This window comes from Euprymna scolopes, chromosome 36, assembly GCF_053919585.1.
Source record: "Euprymna scolopes isolate OS-2025 chromosome 36, ASM5391958v1, whole genome shotgun sequence".
Taxonomy (NCBI): domain Eukaryota; kingdom Metazoa; phylum Mollusca; class Cephalopoda; order Sepiida; family Sepiolidae; genus Euprymna; species Euprymna scolopes.
This window is the reverse complement of record NC_136517.1, coordinates 61,157,026-61,173,716: the sequence shown is the minus strand read 5'-3', so window position 1 is coordinate 61,173,716 and position 16,691 is coordinate 61,157,026. Positions and strand designations below refer to the sequence as shown.

Genomic DNA, 16,691 nt, shown 5'->3' with positions numbered 1-16,691 from the left:
TTATTATTATTATTATTATTATTATTATTATTATTATTATTATTATTATTATTCCTCATAGAAGTTCTAACACTGACCATCAAAATAGATAACTTACTTACAACAACCGGTGGTGTTTATTGGAGTCTGGGTGACAACAAGATTCCCGAATTTGAAGTACTTTCCCCCTCTTTTCATAATCTTTGCAAATGAATTTGGATTATCGCAACGGCCTCACTGGCAACGATCATTAGGCTTTGCTGGAATTTGGGTGGTAACAAGCTTTATTAAAGCAGGAGTCCTCTTCACACTCATCTAGCAGAGGTCTGGTTAGTGCTTTCCCTCTTCAGTCTTTCTATGGTCCTTGACCTTTCACAACTATTTGGTGTGTTGCCAGTCAATGCCGATTTTTTTAAAGTCTAGAGGTAAAGTAAATTTCAGATTTTGAGGCTTCAGTTTTCTTGACTCCACATATAGAACGAAGGCATCATTTATAGAATAGGGCAAGTTGATTTATCTATGACCGGTGGAGGGTCTAAATTTCACATCTGAACAAAAGCGTTGAGAGAACAACTGCTTTATGAACGTGGATCTTTGTATTTAATCTACAATTCCACAATCAATGGTGGAGTTTACCAAAGGCATTGGATACCTTGGCTCTCCGATGGACAATTTTATCATCCAACAGTGCATGTCAGTTCACTGCACTCCTGAAATATATAAACAATTTGACATATGTAGACATTTTGCTATCCACTGTTATGAGAACAGTTGGAAATTCGTGAACATGACGCCTTTGATCTGCTTTGTTTCATGAGGAGGTTGATGTACAATTTCAGTTTTTTATGCTAATTGTAAGTCCAAAAGCCATCTCAAAACGATTCATCAGTTCCTGAGCTTTTTCCAAAGAGGCTACAGCATCATCATCATTAGGAGATGACGATTTGTACTCGATCGAATGTGTTAGGGTTAGCTTTGAATCATTAATGAAGAAATCAAAACTTGTGCAAAATCGCAACTCAGTTCCACTGTTTGAATCACTAAAGCCGTATTAGAGCATCACAGAGAATAATGGTGTAAAAAGAACATGACGCAACTCTGTTTTGTGCCATTGAAGACATCAATCAGTTCAGAAACTGCACCGTCACACACCATGGCACCCTTCATATCCTCGTGAAATGATACAATCACATCAAGCATATTGTCTGGAATACCTAGTTTCTTTAACACACTTCAATGCCCTTGTGTTGATGGCTTTTGTCAAATCAACAAATATCATGTACAGTTCCTTAGTTTTATTCTCTTAGTTTTTCCAGAACCAAGTGAAGGGGAAATATCATGTCGATCACTCTCCGTTCTTCTCGAAACACACATTGGGATTCTGGATAAATTTCATCAACTAGATTCTGATTGATTCTATTAAGAATAAGCTGGGCTAAAAGTATTCCTGCAAGAAGAAAAATATCCCTGAAATTATCATAAAAAATTCTTACTACCCTTGTTTTGGAAAAGACGTTTTGTGAAGGCATGTTTCAAGTCTTGTCATACGTTTCTATGTCTACAAATGATCACAAATACTTCCAAAAGTTTGGAAAATCACAATTAAAAGTTTTTTTTAAAAGTATTTAAATATCATAGAGTAAGGGAAGTTAATGAAAAGGATATAAAAATTCACATCCATATTGCATAGTTAAATCCGAAGTGAATGTCTTTGATAGCATGATGATATTTAAATACTTAAAATACTTTAAAAAAAACTTTTAATTGAGATTTTCCATGTCTCACTGACTTTAGCAAATAAGGTATAAACCATTATAACTATTTGCTAATATTTTCTCCTCTGAAGAAAGATGGTAGACATGGAAATCCTATAGAATAAGGAGATATGATATTTCAAATGTCTTCTTTGTCTTACATAGATTAATAGAATAATAAAAATCTTTTGATTTGAAATTGAAACATTTTACGTCATAAATTTTTTTAATTTTATGGAATGACTAAAATTTGATTTATTTACTCTATCTTGTATATCGAGCAATTTTTATTTTATAGAATATTACTGCCAATAATATTTTGTAAGACTTATAATCACAGGTTTCCATACCAGTTGATTGTTAGATAATTTTATTTTGAACTATATATATATATATATATATATATATATATATATATATATATATATATATATATATATATATATACTAGCAAAAGTACCCGTCGTTGACTGGGTTAAAAAACAGCCTACAGAAAATGGACTCTGATTTATGATAGGTTATGAAAAGGAAGGGTTGTAAATTTGGGTTGAATTTGGGGGTATAAAAACCAAAGCAAAATATGATGAAAGTAAAAATAAAATAGATAAACCCCATAATTTATTATACCATACCTGTTCACACCGAAACACTTATCACAATATTCTGTGGATCTATATTAAAAAACCTTGTTAAACTTTGTGACATATTTCCATTCTATGGAGGTCAGGTGCGAACGAACACCCCATAATTTTATTATACCATATTTCTTCAAACTGAAACATAATTATCAAAGTATACTTACGCAGATAGATATGAAAAGTCTTTATTAAAGTCTGTGCCTATTTCTATTCTATGGAGGCCAGGCGCGAACGCAGACCCCCACAATTTTATTATACCATTCCTATTTAAGTTAAAACATACTTATCAAAGTATTGTTAATTTTAACTAAACAAAAAAATATATGAATCAACACAATTGCCCAATTACGTTTACACATTTATTATACACTGACAAACATTTAAACAACAATAAAACACAATACAATAGCGACAGTTCGATAAGACTCACCGACTGGTGGAAAAAGTTCTCAGAGCTCACCTCGTGGTGGAACAAAGGTTCTCCTCTTCTTGAGAGGGAAAAGGCAACACGTCTGCCCGTGACCAAAGGGAAAAACCAACCAGCCTTAGAGCAGGGGCAGATTACTCCTCCCTGGTGTCCTCTAATTTTTAGTCCTCTACAACACTCCCCCCCCCCAAGATACGGAGTACTTTTAATTGAATGTTGTGAAAGGATTGTTTTTTGTTTTTTTTTTATGTAGAGACAAAGTCTCTTAAATGGGCAAGCCATTTTACCTGTCTGCCCGAACGTGTTTTTTTATAAGGGCGTTTTTCCAATGTAACTTCGACGGGTATACTTTGTGAGGGATTTACTTCTAAATATGCATCCTTGAGTGTTGCGGGTTTCAACCTGTCAATTGAGATATTTTGTTCTTCGTCCTAAATGAGGACACTGAAATACTTCTTGTTTTTCTTGTTGACTTTAAAAGGTCCGTGGTACGGTGGTTGCAGGGTATGCGACTCAGCTGTATCGCAAACAAACACATGTGTGCATGTCTCTAGTGCCTTTGGCACATATGTGTTAGCGCACTTGTTTATTCCTGATGGAGAATATGCCATTTTGGCCATGGTTCTTGTCAGTCTATCAACAAATGATGCAGGGTCCCAAACTTTATTTGGTGTATCACAAAAGTATTGTGCTGGCAGGCGTAGTGTGGTACCATACAGCGCTTCTGCTGCTGAGCAATTCATATCCTTCTTCACTGCTGTGCGCAAACCCAGCAAAATTAGAGGAAGGTGTTCTAACCACTTTGTATTGCTGGTAAGTACTGCACATAAAGAGGCCTTTAGGCTGCGATGTAGATGTTCGACTGCTCCGTTTGCTTGTGGATGGTATGCTTTCGTGTGTATACTTCTGGTGCCCAAAACTCCTGAGAGTTTATGAAACAGTTCGGACTCGAACTGTCTACCTCTGTCAGTTGTCACATTTTCCGGGACACCGAATCTTGCTACCCATCCAGCAAGGAAAGTTCTGGCTGTTGTGTATGCTGTCATATCCGGCATTGGTAAGGCTTCAAACCACCTTGAAAATCTGTGGACACATGTCAAAAGATAGCATTTGCCTTCACATGTCGGAAATGGACCGGTGATGTCGAGATGTATCTGCTTGAACCTCTCATCAGGTACTGGAAATGTGCCTAGTGGCGCACGTGTATGTCGACCAACCTTGGCCTTTTGACACTGCACGCACTTCTTTGTCCATTCTCACACGTCTGCTTTCATCCTCGGCCAGACATACCTGTCTGTCATCAAACGTATCGACGCATTGGCCCCTGGGTGTGATAACCCGTGTACCGCGTTGAATATGTCTTTCCTTAAGGATGCTGGAACATATGGGCGCAGTTTGTTAATGTTGATATCACACACTATTTTTCTAGGGCTGTTGGGGTGTGCCATTGTCACCAGCTGCAGTGATGTTCCATTATTCTGCAGAAGCTTCTGCAGGTGCTCGTCTTTTTGTTGCTCCATAGCTAACGTGTTGGCTTCGATGGAAGGTCCCAATGTGAAGGAGTTTATTCCTCGTGACAGTGTGTCTTACATTCGACGTAAATTGTAGGATATAGTCCAACTGACGAACCTCTCGGTGAGAGTATTTGTCTGAGGAGGACTGCAGAGCGCCTAATAGAGGCTTGTGGTCAGTCACCAAGTAGAATGGCTGTCCCTCTAGGAGCTGCCGATAATGTCTTATTGCTGAAAACGAGGCCAACAACTCTCTGGAAAATGTGCTATAGCGTGTTTCTGCGTCAGTCAATTTCCTGGAGAAGAAAGAAATAGGTCGCCAGTTCCCATTACATTTTTGCTGCAGGACCGCTCCAATTCCAGTTGCAGATGCATCTACTGCCAGGCAAAGTTCACTATCGGGTTGAATGTGGGACAGCTTTGCGGTGTCTTCTAACATGGCCTCTACTTTGTTGAATGCTGCTATTGCTTCCTCCGATAGTGTAATGTTGCAGTTCTTCACATTTGTCAGCATACCTGTCAATGGCAAAAGTACTTGGGCAACATGAGGGAGAAACCTATGATAGAAGTTAACTAATCCTAAAAATTGCCGCAACTGTCTTATTGTAGCAGGGATAGGGAAATCTCGGATGGACTTGACTGTCTCTGGGGATGGGGAAATTCCCTTCTCTGAAATATGGTGCCCCAAAAATATTACCTCGGATTGACCAAAAGTACATTTCAATGGATTTAAAACAACACCATATTGGTTCAGGCGATCGAATACTTGGTGCACATGATCTATGTGTTCCTGCCTATTCCTGCTAGCAATGAGGACGTCATCTATGTATGCACACACAAATGGCAAGTCTTGCAGAACCTGGTCTATAAAACGGAACGGTTCAGCTGCGTTGTGTAAACCAAATGGAACACGCAAAAATTCAAACATTCCAAACGGTGTGGTAATTGCCGTTTTGGGAATATGTTCGGGCTCCACAGGGATCTAGTGGTATGCCCGAATAAGGTCTAATTTAGTAAAGACCTTATTATTCTGGGCCACTGCTGTTATATCTTGGATATTTGGTACTGGGTACCTATCCGGTTTCGTAGCGGCATTTAAAGCTCGGTAGTCCCCACATGCCCGCCATGCATTTGGACCCTTACTAACAAGATGAAGAGGCGAGGCCCATTCGCTATTTGAAGGATGAACTATGCCAAGCTGCATCATCTGCTGAAATTCTGCTTTCGCAGCCTTTATTTTTTAAGGTGTTAAACGTCTGGCTTTACAATGGACGGGTGGGCCTTTTGTCTCAATGTAATGAGTTACAGTGTGTGGTAACACTTCCTTGTGAAAGGAGGGGACCGATATTGAAGGATATTCCTTCAACAGACTCAGGAAGGCTTCGTCCTGGTCTGCATGTGCTACCTGTGGACCTAATGGTGTGCCAGTCCCCACCACCCCACATGCTGCAAGTTGTGTGCTTGGATCTCGGAGACACTGGCCTGACATATCTACTACCAGGCTAAATGCTTGTCAGTACCCAGTATAGCGCTGCTTACGTTAGCCACTATGAAAACGTGGATAAATGATCTGCGTAAACCCAAGTTAAGGTCCATGCACCTCTCCCCATAAGTCCGTATTATCGAACCGTTTACAGCTCGCAGTGTAAATTTACAGGGAGGAGACCTTTTGTCCACTGATGTTGCCGGGATAAGGGAAACTTGCGCCTCACTGTCCACCAAAAACGAGATGCCTGTATTTTTATCTACAACATAAAGTAGGCAGCCAGAGCAGGATGCACCGACAGTTGATGCCACTCTCGTCTGTCGGTTTAGGCTTTTCCCTGCCCCTTATAGTTGCAAGGTGGAATACAAGAGTTGGCATTTTCGCCAAGTCTCTTGTGCTTCCAACAAATAGCTTCTTACTTGCGTTCCTGGGATTGGCTGTGACCTCCTCTGCTGCCATGTCCCTGCTTCTGTTTTAATGATAGTCTGGCGATGTCTTCCGCCATTCTGTCCATATGGGCTTCCAACCGTTTTTGGCCCTCCAATAATTTTTCCAGAAGCTCGTCTCTTCCAGAGGTCTTCACGCTGGATACTGCAGACGATTGTGTGGATAATATGTCTGCAATGTGATCTGCTATGACGGCGAGTTGTTCCACCGGCGTGGACTCGTCCTGAGCAGCGATAGCCACCTTATACTCCGCCGGGATCCGTTGGAGGAAAATATGCTTAACGATGCTTTTATCCATCGCACCTTCAGCTAATTTTTGTAACCGTTTTAGAAATTGGGACGGCTTGCTCCAACAGGGTCTCTTGTTCCAACAACTGCAAAATACACTCATGTGTGGAAACAGTCACAGCAGTCGTGACTCTCTCCTTAAGTACATCGTACGGCTTTTCTGTAGGTGGAGAACTCTCTTACCTCAGTAATTGTATTCTGAGGTAAAATGGATGCGACGTAACAGAATTTCTCTGCCTGGTTGTCAATCGATTTTTGTTTGAAAAATAAATCGAGTTGAGCAAAAAACAAAGCCGGGTCGAACGAGGCATTAACGTTCATTAGAAAAACGCCATTTAAAAAATATATATATTTATTTATTTATTTATTTATTTATTTTACCGCACTGGAAACTACCACAGTCTAGCAGCAGGGCATGGAAAGAAAGGAATAGTAATAATTCAACACGGAGGGTAAGGGGGCACAGAGACAGAACGCAACGTACTCGCCATATCAGCCAATCCTGTATCAGGCGCCGAATTTGACAGGAATACCGACAGCTGTTTCAGGAACGAAATTTTCCTATAAGGGATAATTTAGTTTTAAAAAAAAACTTGTTGCATTTGTTGTGCACGATTAAAACAAAACCCTAGTTCTATCCTTATTCTATCGACAAAAATATGTAAAGAATAGAAGAAAAATTGTGTTGCTATCTTAATTACGCTACCCTACAAATTTTTATTTAGGGAATAATAATTAGAATTCCAGAAATAAAATTTACATCCTAACTTTTTTTTATTGTTCATAAAAATATTATTTTACTTTTTTTTTTTAACAGAACTTATTATTATGTATGTGCGTGTACATATATATTTTCTCGGAGTCACCAATTTGTTAGTTTTAACTAAACAAAAAATATATGAATAAAAACAATTGCCGAATTACGTTTACACATTTATTATACACTGACAAACATTTAAACAACAATAAAACACAATAAAATAGCGACAGTTCGATAAGACTCACCGACTGGTGGAAAAAGTTCTCAGAGCTCACCTCGTGGTGGAACGAAGGTTCTCCTCTTCTTGAGAGGGAAAAGGCAACACGTCTGCCCGTGACCAAAGGGAAAAAACCAACCAGCCTTAGAGCAAGGGTAGATTACTCCTCCCCGGTGTCCTCTAATTTTTAGTCCCCTACAAGCAGCGAAGTCCCAGCCCTACACAGTTGATATTCCTAGATGTAAGAAAACCTTCTACTCTAATAGCTTTTTCCCCAGAACTGCTAGACTGTGGAATTCCCTTTCAGGTTCCTGCTTCCCCAACTGTACAGATATGCAGAAGTTCAAGTGTAATGAGAACAGACATCTTGCTGCTCAACTCCCTACGTAGTATTCCTGCAACTTATGTTCCCCTTCTACATCAAAGTAGCACTGTGCCTTGTTTGGGGTGAAAATTGAATAAAAAGATAACAAGAATAATTATTCTTTTCAAACATAAAATAGCTTTTATCAGAAATTTTATTTTTTGTGTTTTCACATTTCTTTACGAAACACTGACATCAAGCTTCCTTCTCAAGTCTTGTGTTGATAATCGATGCCCTAAACACTTGCTGGCTGTTCCCGCGGACACGAAAATCGAGAAATGATTAACTGTCAGGTTGCATTGTTTGTTCTTGCAACTCTCTGAACAAAGCAGATTGTTCTTTCGGACAGGTCTAGGAATCGGTTGCAGTTTCTCGTCTCTTTGAGAATAATAACAATCATTGTGTTGCGAAGCTTTTCCTGCAGGTCCATCTGTACGTCCTACATCCTCTCAACATTCACCATTGTTTAGCTCTCCATTTGGAAATCAGAACACACACACACACACACACACACACACACACACACACGCACATTATCAATTGTTCATGTACAGTGTGAAATGATAAAAGTGTCACCCTAAATAAAACAAATTTATTTTAAAAGTTTTATTGAAAAAAATTCCATTCAAGTAACTTGATTATGCATTAGAGTTGACATCTATTTAATGTAGCTTCCTTCAGTGTCAATCACCGCCTCAGTATAGGTCCGGAACTTGAAGCATATCTTTTCTACAAGCGCTGGCAGGACCTCAACAAATACTCAATGGATAGCTATGATCAGGCTAGCTTTAGTGTCGTGGGAGGTCATGTTGGTGATGTTTTCGATGCATAACTAAACGAAGTAGTCCAGCGAATTCAGGTCAAAAGAGGAGGCTGGGCAGTAATAGAAGGGTACAAAGACGTAGCACAACTTCTGAAGCCAAGCCTTGGTCTCTTTGGACTTGGGAGTTGGAGCAGAGTCCCGCTGTCACACCCAGGGTCTGCCAGTGGCTACCAGATTGCACCAGGGGCTCACGACATTCTTCCGCACATCCAGGTAAACTTTGGTGTTGTCTTTCAAGTTGACTTCGAAGATATGAGGTGGCATGATGTGGTTATTTGAAACCACACCAAAGACCATAACCGTGGTCAGAAACTTTGTTTTCATCATCCTGGGAACGTCCCTGTTATTCATGGCAATCCAGTGGTGCATTTTGAGGGTGCTGGCAATGGTCCTGTTATCATAACTTAGATCGGTAGAGAGCATTTGTACAGCGACGCATCTCTGATTTTGCTTGTTGAACATTGTGTCACTTTCAGACATGATAGAAGGCTCCTATCGGTCTTGAGATTTGTACACAACTGGCCAACTAGTAGATGGTCTGCAGCAAAAAAAGAAAACGGGTTTTCATCAAATGGAAATGAAATCATGTCATCTTTTCTAGGGCGACAATTTTATTGTTCCACCGTGTATATATATTAAATATGTTATATATTGTATATTATATCTGTATATATTTGCATACATATTATATATGTATATATTTGCATATATATTATATATGTATTATATATATAGTCTAAATATGTACAGAGTGGGGCAGAGCTTTTTTGTTTTAATTGATATTCAAAATAAGCAAGTTGCCCACCCTGTATAAAGTCGCATTCCTGTCTGTCTGTTTGCTTGTTTGTTCACAATTTGATTAATATAGACAAAAATTCCATGACTTTCCTATTTCATCTATAATATAAATCTCACCTGTCTCTTTAAATGTATGTATGTATGTTTGCCTAAAACTTTTGACAGACTCATCAGAATGTGACGAAACCGGCATTGTTATAAACCTCGAACTTTCTGACGACAAATATCGAAAAATTACCCAAAAACATTAATTCCTTTATCAACAGGGCAGTTTTCTACAAAGAGGGGTCGCTTTTTTTGCGAAGATATTTTTGAAAGTCATCCACTCTTTTCAATTGACTAGCCTTAATTTTGACGTTCGTCATTTCCGGTTTTGCAATGACGCAACAGCAAAGACGTCATTTTTCTCATTTTTACATTCTTTTTCTCCTGCCTGCCTACTACCATTTTTTTTTTACTCAACACACACCTCCAAACACCCGGACAACGCCGGGTACCCAGGCTAGTATAATCTATGATATAAATCTCACCTTTCTGTTTAAATGTATATATTATGTATGTATGTATGTATGTATGTATGTATGTATGTATGTCTGCCTAAAACTTTCAACAGAAGCGACGGATTTTCATGAGATTGGTATCATTTTGAAGCTAAACCCTTCGGAAAACAAATATCGAAAAATTGGTTAAAAGCATCAATTCCTTCACCCTCAACTGGCCACTTTTCTACGAGGATTGGTCGCTTTTTTCGTCGATATTTTCGAAATTCATCCCCTCTTTTCGATTGACTAGCCTTAATGTAAACCTTCACAATTTCTGTTTTGGCGATGGACGTAACGGCATAGACGTCAGGTTTTATTTTTTTCACATTCTTTTTCTCCTTTACAGTATGGGTTCGAGCCAGGCACCCAGGCTAGTTTAATATATAGCATGATTCTTGCAAAATATACGATAAAGATGTCAACTCAGTTGCATATTACATTAAAGAAAATCGATTTTACTAAATAGCTGTATGTTAGTTACTGTTTCTAGCGAGAGAATTGTTATAAGTGTTCTATTGAAGATTGTTATTTAAAGTTGATTTATATTGATAATATATTTAATTTATTTGGAATTATTATTACCGCCATCGATTTTTTTAGAAACGGGTCTAGAGTTATTTCCCCTGAAACATTTTTTAAAAATTTTATTTTCGTTTGGAAAAAATAACTAGAAAAAAAATCTTCACTAAATAAAACAATTTGGTAATCTAAATACGTTCCTAGCGTGAAAAAATTATTCCGTGTAAACATAAAAATGTTTTGCTTTTTTTTTTAATATTGAAAAAGGATTCCATTTGTTTATTTTTATTATTCTTTAAACTGCGTGATAATCTAGCGTGAAAAAATAATTAAAATGTTTTTGCTTTTTGTTTTTTAATATTACATGTGGAAAGTCAGTAAAAATAAGTTTTATCTAAGTTTTTAACATAAAAACATTGTTACTGCCTACACAAAATTATTTTTCAGGCTAAAAAGGGCCAAATTGGAAGCCAAATTTTTAAGGAAAAGGAGCTGAATTGAAACTTAAGCCACACTTTTAGAAACAAAAAAAGCCCCCCTACCCATCGAAAATTTCCTTTATTTACGTAAAAAAAACATGAAAAAAGTGCCTTTATAAAAAAAAAATATCATTGAAAAGAATTCCATTTTTCAAATCACGCACACGTTTAAAAAACTTAATTTTCGTGATTATGTAGGTAAAATAGTGTATCACAATTCGCGTTCGAATCTGGACACCGCGGCTCAATTCTTTTTTTCTTTTTTCGGTTACACGGACATTCCCTGCTATTTTGATTGAAAGAAAAGTTTTGATTCATTTATTTTTTATTTTGTTATTTTTTTTTGGGGGGGGGGGGTGCATGGGCTACAAAAAGTGCTCAATATCCGGAGAATAGTTTCTTCTCTTTGTATCACTTCTGCCGAAATATCTGGTGGAGAGGATATCATGTACTTCTTTTTGAGGGCGATTACATTTACATCCGTTCTTTTATTTTTGAAATTGTTGTGGGGGTATCGACGTTGCACACGATGAAAGTGATCAATATCCTTAATACAATTGACGTGTTTCAAATGGAACTTCATGTCGACCCGAGCAACGCCGGGTACCCATGCTAATAGTATCTATTATACTATATATTGCATATGTAGTAAATATATATTCTATATTACATAAAAAACGCCTCCATTCAGTTTCGAAAAACGACGGGTGCCCCCTATAAGGGTGGTTGCATGTGTCATTGTGAGACAAAGGTTGCAGAATCCAATCACACATTTCCTGAATTGGCATTGAATCCACTGGCAAGGAGTAGTCCAGGACGACTGGAAACAATGTTGAGAGAACATACAGTACCTGGAATTCCCAAGACAATTGCAACTTCTCTTCCGATTTTCGGATTTTGTCATCATGCTCATATTCCTTTATTTTCTTTTAAAGTTGGTGAGTTCCTTTTTCTTCTGCTGAGTAAGAGCATAAAAAATTCAAGAATTGAGAGAATAAATTACATGAATGATTCTGCGCTACGAAACAGGTGCTGTTAGTAATTGAACATTATAACATGCTTAAAGAAATGAACGGTAGTACGGACAACATCTTGAAATTTGGAATGTAGACTTTTTCATTTATTTATATCTGCTCTGTACTTATATCGAGCTTCATAAATTAATGCATTGATATAAATAAGAGGTGAAATATAATTGAATAAAAGTATTTTCCCATTAATATATATATATATGTATAGTGGCCTGGCAAGGCCATAGGAGTGACAACTAAGCAAAAAAGACCCAAAACAAAATTCATCCCAAAGCAGCAAAACTAAAGCTGGCTTGCCAGGACACTATATCTACAAATATAGGCAAATTTGGGAATATTTTATGGATTTAAAAATATAGGTTCTTTTTTTTACAATTGTCATGAAATTTTAACCCGAGAATAGTATTATAATCTTCAAATAGTCTGCAAATTTTCATGTAGTTTCGTCCCATAGAACCAACGACTATATATATATATATATATATATATATATATATATATATATATATATATATATATATATATATATACACACACAATTTTTTTGTGTGTGTATTGATATTCATATTAAACACTCTTTTTTCTATTTGTTTAAAAAGAAAATACAACTTTGTTATATATGGGTCGTGGAATTGCATTCATCTGCAAAACATCTAGCTAATTTGGTGATGACGCACGAATCATTGTTTTTTAACTTTTTAAATCATTGCTATATATTGGGTCCAATATAATCTATCTATATATCTATAAAAGTGAAATTGTCTCCGTGTGTATGCTAGTGTGTGTACATTTCCCTACCAAACTACTCTGTCAATTTTCAGTCTACAGACTCGAGATTTAACATAACGGGTATTGAGGTTTAGGAAAATCATTTTTAATCGGTTTTCGGCCAGAAATTTGGCTGTTAATAAGTCAAAGTTCAACGATTTGACTTTTGAAAACTCTACCAAACTCCTCTGCCAATGTTCAGTCTAAACACTTGAAATTTTGATGTAGGTTACTTGAACATTCCAAGTGTTTAGACCTAAAATTGGTGGAGGAGTTTGATAGAGTCAGCAAAGATCAACTATTTCTATCTTGACTTCTTGGCAGCGAAACTTTCGCCCAAAAACTGATTAAAAAGCTTGCTGCATGTCTGAGTACCCTTTATGTAAAATTTCAAATGTTTAGACCCAAAATTGGCTGAATAGTTTGCTAGAGACTGCAAATGTAAAATCTTTTGAACTTTGATTCCTTGGCAGCCAAATTTTTGGCCAAAAACCGATTAAAAAGTTTGCCCTATGTCTGAATACACTTTATGTAAAATTTCAAATATTTAGACCAAAAATTGGCTGAGTAATTTGGTAGAGGCCGCAGAGGTCAATATTTTAAAAACTTTGACCCCAATTTTGACCCCTTAAAATTTATTGTTTTGGGCTAAAATCAAATTATAAAGTTTGATCCATGTCCAAAAAACCTATATCTAAAATTTCAAGTGTTTAGACCCAAAATTGTAGGAGGAGTTTGGTAGAGTTCTCAAAAGTCAAATCGCTGAACTTTGACTTATTAACAGCCAAATTTCTGGCCGAAAACCGATCAAAAAGATTTTCCCAAATATCAATATCCTTTATGTTAAATCTCGATTTTGAAAATTGATAGTTATTGTGTAGGGAAATGTACACTGACACACACACACACACACATTTTCACTTTTATATATATACTAGCATGGGTGCCCGGCGTTGCCCGAGTATTTGGAGGTGTATCTTCAGCAAAAAAAAAAACAAAAAAACGGTCAATTTTTTAAAATTTGACCCCTATTCTGACCCCTTACCATTTATTGTTTTGGGCTCAAATCAAGTTATTAAGTTAGATCCATGTCCAAAGAACCTATATCTAAAATTTCAAGTGTGTGGACCCAAAATTGTCGGAGGAGTTTGGTAGAGTTCTCAAATGTCAAATCGTTGAACTTTGACCCCTTAATCGCCAAATTTCTGGCCAAAAACCGATCACATCGATTTTCCCAAATCCATCGTGTTTATAATCGTTCTGTTCTACCCATCGACCCACGGGAGTGGCACCCGCAAATGACCTCAACAAATGTTCATTTCAAATAAATATTCGTTCACTACTTTTATAGCGCTCAAGCCACTTGTTTTTGTTTACAGCCAATTAAGTATTGCGTGTGATCATTTACGACAGTGCTCTACCCAAAGACGGGAGGAAGGACTTCAAATATATGTAGTCATCCACATACAGTACTGTTTCGTTGTATCACAACTCATCAGTGTGGCTGGACTAGCACCTTCCCCTAGTCGAGGATTGAATCTAAATATATATATATATATATATATATATATATATATATATATATATATATATATATATATATATATGAAATCCACTGTTTGGGTAGCACTCGATATAAAGAATTTAAAAATTTAACGGTTGATTTTCAACCGTTAAATTTTAAATTCATATATATTGCATATGTATATAATGTATGTATATGGTATATATTATTTGTATATTGTATATATAAATTATATATTCCATATATGCATGTTGTGCATATATATTGTATATATATTATATATTGCATATTTTATCCATAATTTACTTTAAAACTTACGCTTTATTTGCAGTCGTTTTCTGCTCATATTAAATACAATAATACTAAACTTTTTGCACGTTAAAGACGCACGAACATTGACTTTATACCAAATTGATAACTGAATATGGTTAAATTTGAGCTCATTTTTCCATCTAAGTCAAACATCTCAAAGAAACACAGCTACTAGTCATCATGGTGAACTTAATATAGATTTTCAGTTATCTTAAAAAAGTTTAAAACTTTAATGAAATTTTTGCCCTATTATTGATTTGCAATTCCATCTGTTTTCATATGATCAGAATCTTAGTTAATTTTTTTTGTTGTTAATAAATCAAATATCAGCTAACCTGATCATGTGACAAAAATATGATGCATCAAATTTTTGATGAATCTCATATGAACCATCAAAGTTGTGCCCTCATGTCATTTTCGTACATATTTTTGAAAATGTTTAGGTTTCAAAATGTTAAGGTTTCAAAATGTTTAGGTTTCAAAATGTTTAGTTTTCAAAATGTTTAGGTTTCAAAATGTTTAGTTTTCAAAATGTTTAGGTTTCAAAATGTTTAGGTTTCAAAATGTTTAGGTTTCAAAATGTTTAGGTTTCAAAATGTTTAGGTTTCAAAATGTTTAGTTTTCAAAATGTTTAGGTTTCAAAATGTTTAGGTTTCAAAATGTTTAGTTTTCAAAATGTTTAGTTTTCAAAATGTTTAGGTTTCAAAATGTTTAGGTTTCAAAACGTTTAGGTTTCAAAATGTTTAGGTTTCAAAATGTTTAGGTTTCAAAATGTTTAGGTTTCAAAATGTACAAATACTACCACTCTGTGTCAAAGTTGATCTGAGAGTAAATAAAGCAAATAAAATTTACTACTGGATTACATACCTATAACGGTTAGGGGGTTGATAGCAGTTGGAAATAGTGTAGACAGGAAAAAGGTAGACAGAACTGGAAAAGATGGATCTTGAGGTGGTGGCTGGAGTAGAGATGAACACCTTGCTGAAGGCTGTATGAGATAACTAAGTTTTACGCCAGAGACAAATTCTGTTTTAACTTATAGATGGAACACTGACAGATCGTACCACTTCAAATTAGAGTTGATCTGGGAGTACTAGTACTGCTAACTAAGGGGTAATTCTGCACTTTCCAAAACTCCCAACGAATGCATTTTAAAGCAATATCCAGGACCTGGAGACAAATATACTAAAATTATTTTTTCTTATGAATTCCTTTGCTATTGTCAATAATGATTCTGCGTTTCTTGTATGTTGCAGGACTTTCTTGGAAAAATGGAATGTACTTTAGGAGAGATTGTGGGTTGTGGAAGTAAACTTGAGAAAAAATTGGAGTAAGTATTCAATTTTTATTTTATTCTTTAAGAATTAGCACAAGCTTAAAATCAGATGTGATAGAAAAAGATTGCATCCTATGGAATTTAACAAAAGGTGGATACAAGCTGCATGTTTATGCATATGAAAAGGAGTCCGATATGAGTACTTTTTCTCTGCCTGAGCATGCCTCTGTATCTTTTTTGATACCCATCCCAGTTAAAGTACACTCTTAGCTAGTTGAGTGGGTGGGCCATGTCTCTGTTATATTTTTTCACAATAAAGATGTTCCAAAATGCTTACTTTCCACATGTATTTTTCCTTAGTCGCTTCTCAAATTGTATTTATCTTGAAAGAATACAATCCACTCTCAATTTCAACCCCGATTTCATTTCCTCCTACTTAAACCCAACTCTTACTTAAAGATTGACCCATTTGTTTTTTGTTCTAAATAAACCGGAAAACAGTGGGTGGTTTATTCTTAGAAAGAGTTGGCAGGGTCTTAGTAATCTTCTTGTTCATTTTATTTGTTTTTTGTTTTTAGTTTTTTTTAGTTTTTTTTTATTATATTGTATATATTTTGTAAATAAAATTATTTAAAAACATTTTATATAGGGTAGTCCACAGAGTAAATGTGGTATTTTGGTTACTGGTGAAGTTGATATGATGAACAAATGGACAAAGAATGAAAAGGGCAATACTTGAATGAAACG

General features: G+C 36.1%; 1 protein-coding gene across 2 annotated transcripts in view; it reads left to right on the top strand.

The window, feature by feature from the left end:
* The window catches only part of LOC145260531 (copine-8-like), a 390,924-nt gene that overhangs the window by 245,056 nt on the left and 129,177 nt on the right, over window positions 1-16,691 (top strand). For both annotated transcript variants that reach the window (XM_080118735.1, XM_080118734.1), the window contains exon 5: window positions 15,925-15,998. In XM_080118735.1, coding sequence (XP_079974861.1) covers window positions 15,925-15,998 — 74 coding nt within the window. The remainder of the gene's footprint in view (window positions 1-15,924; window positions 15,999-16,691) is intronic.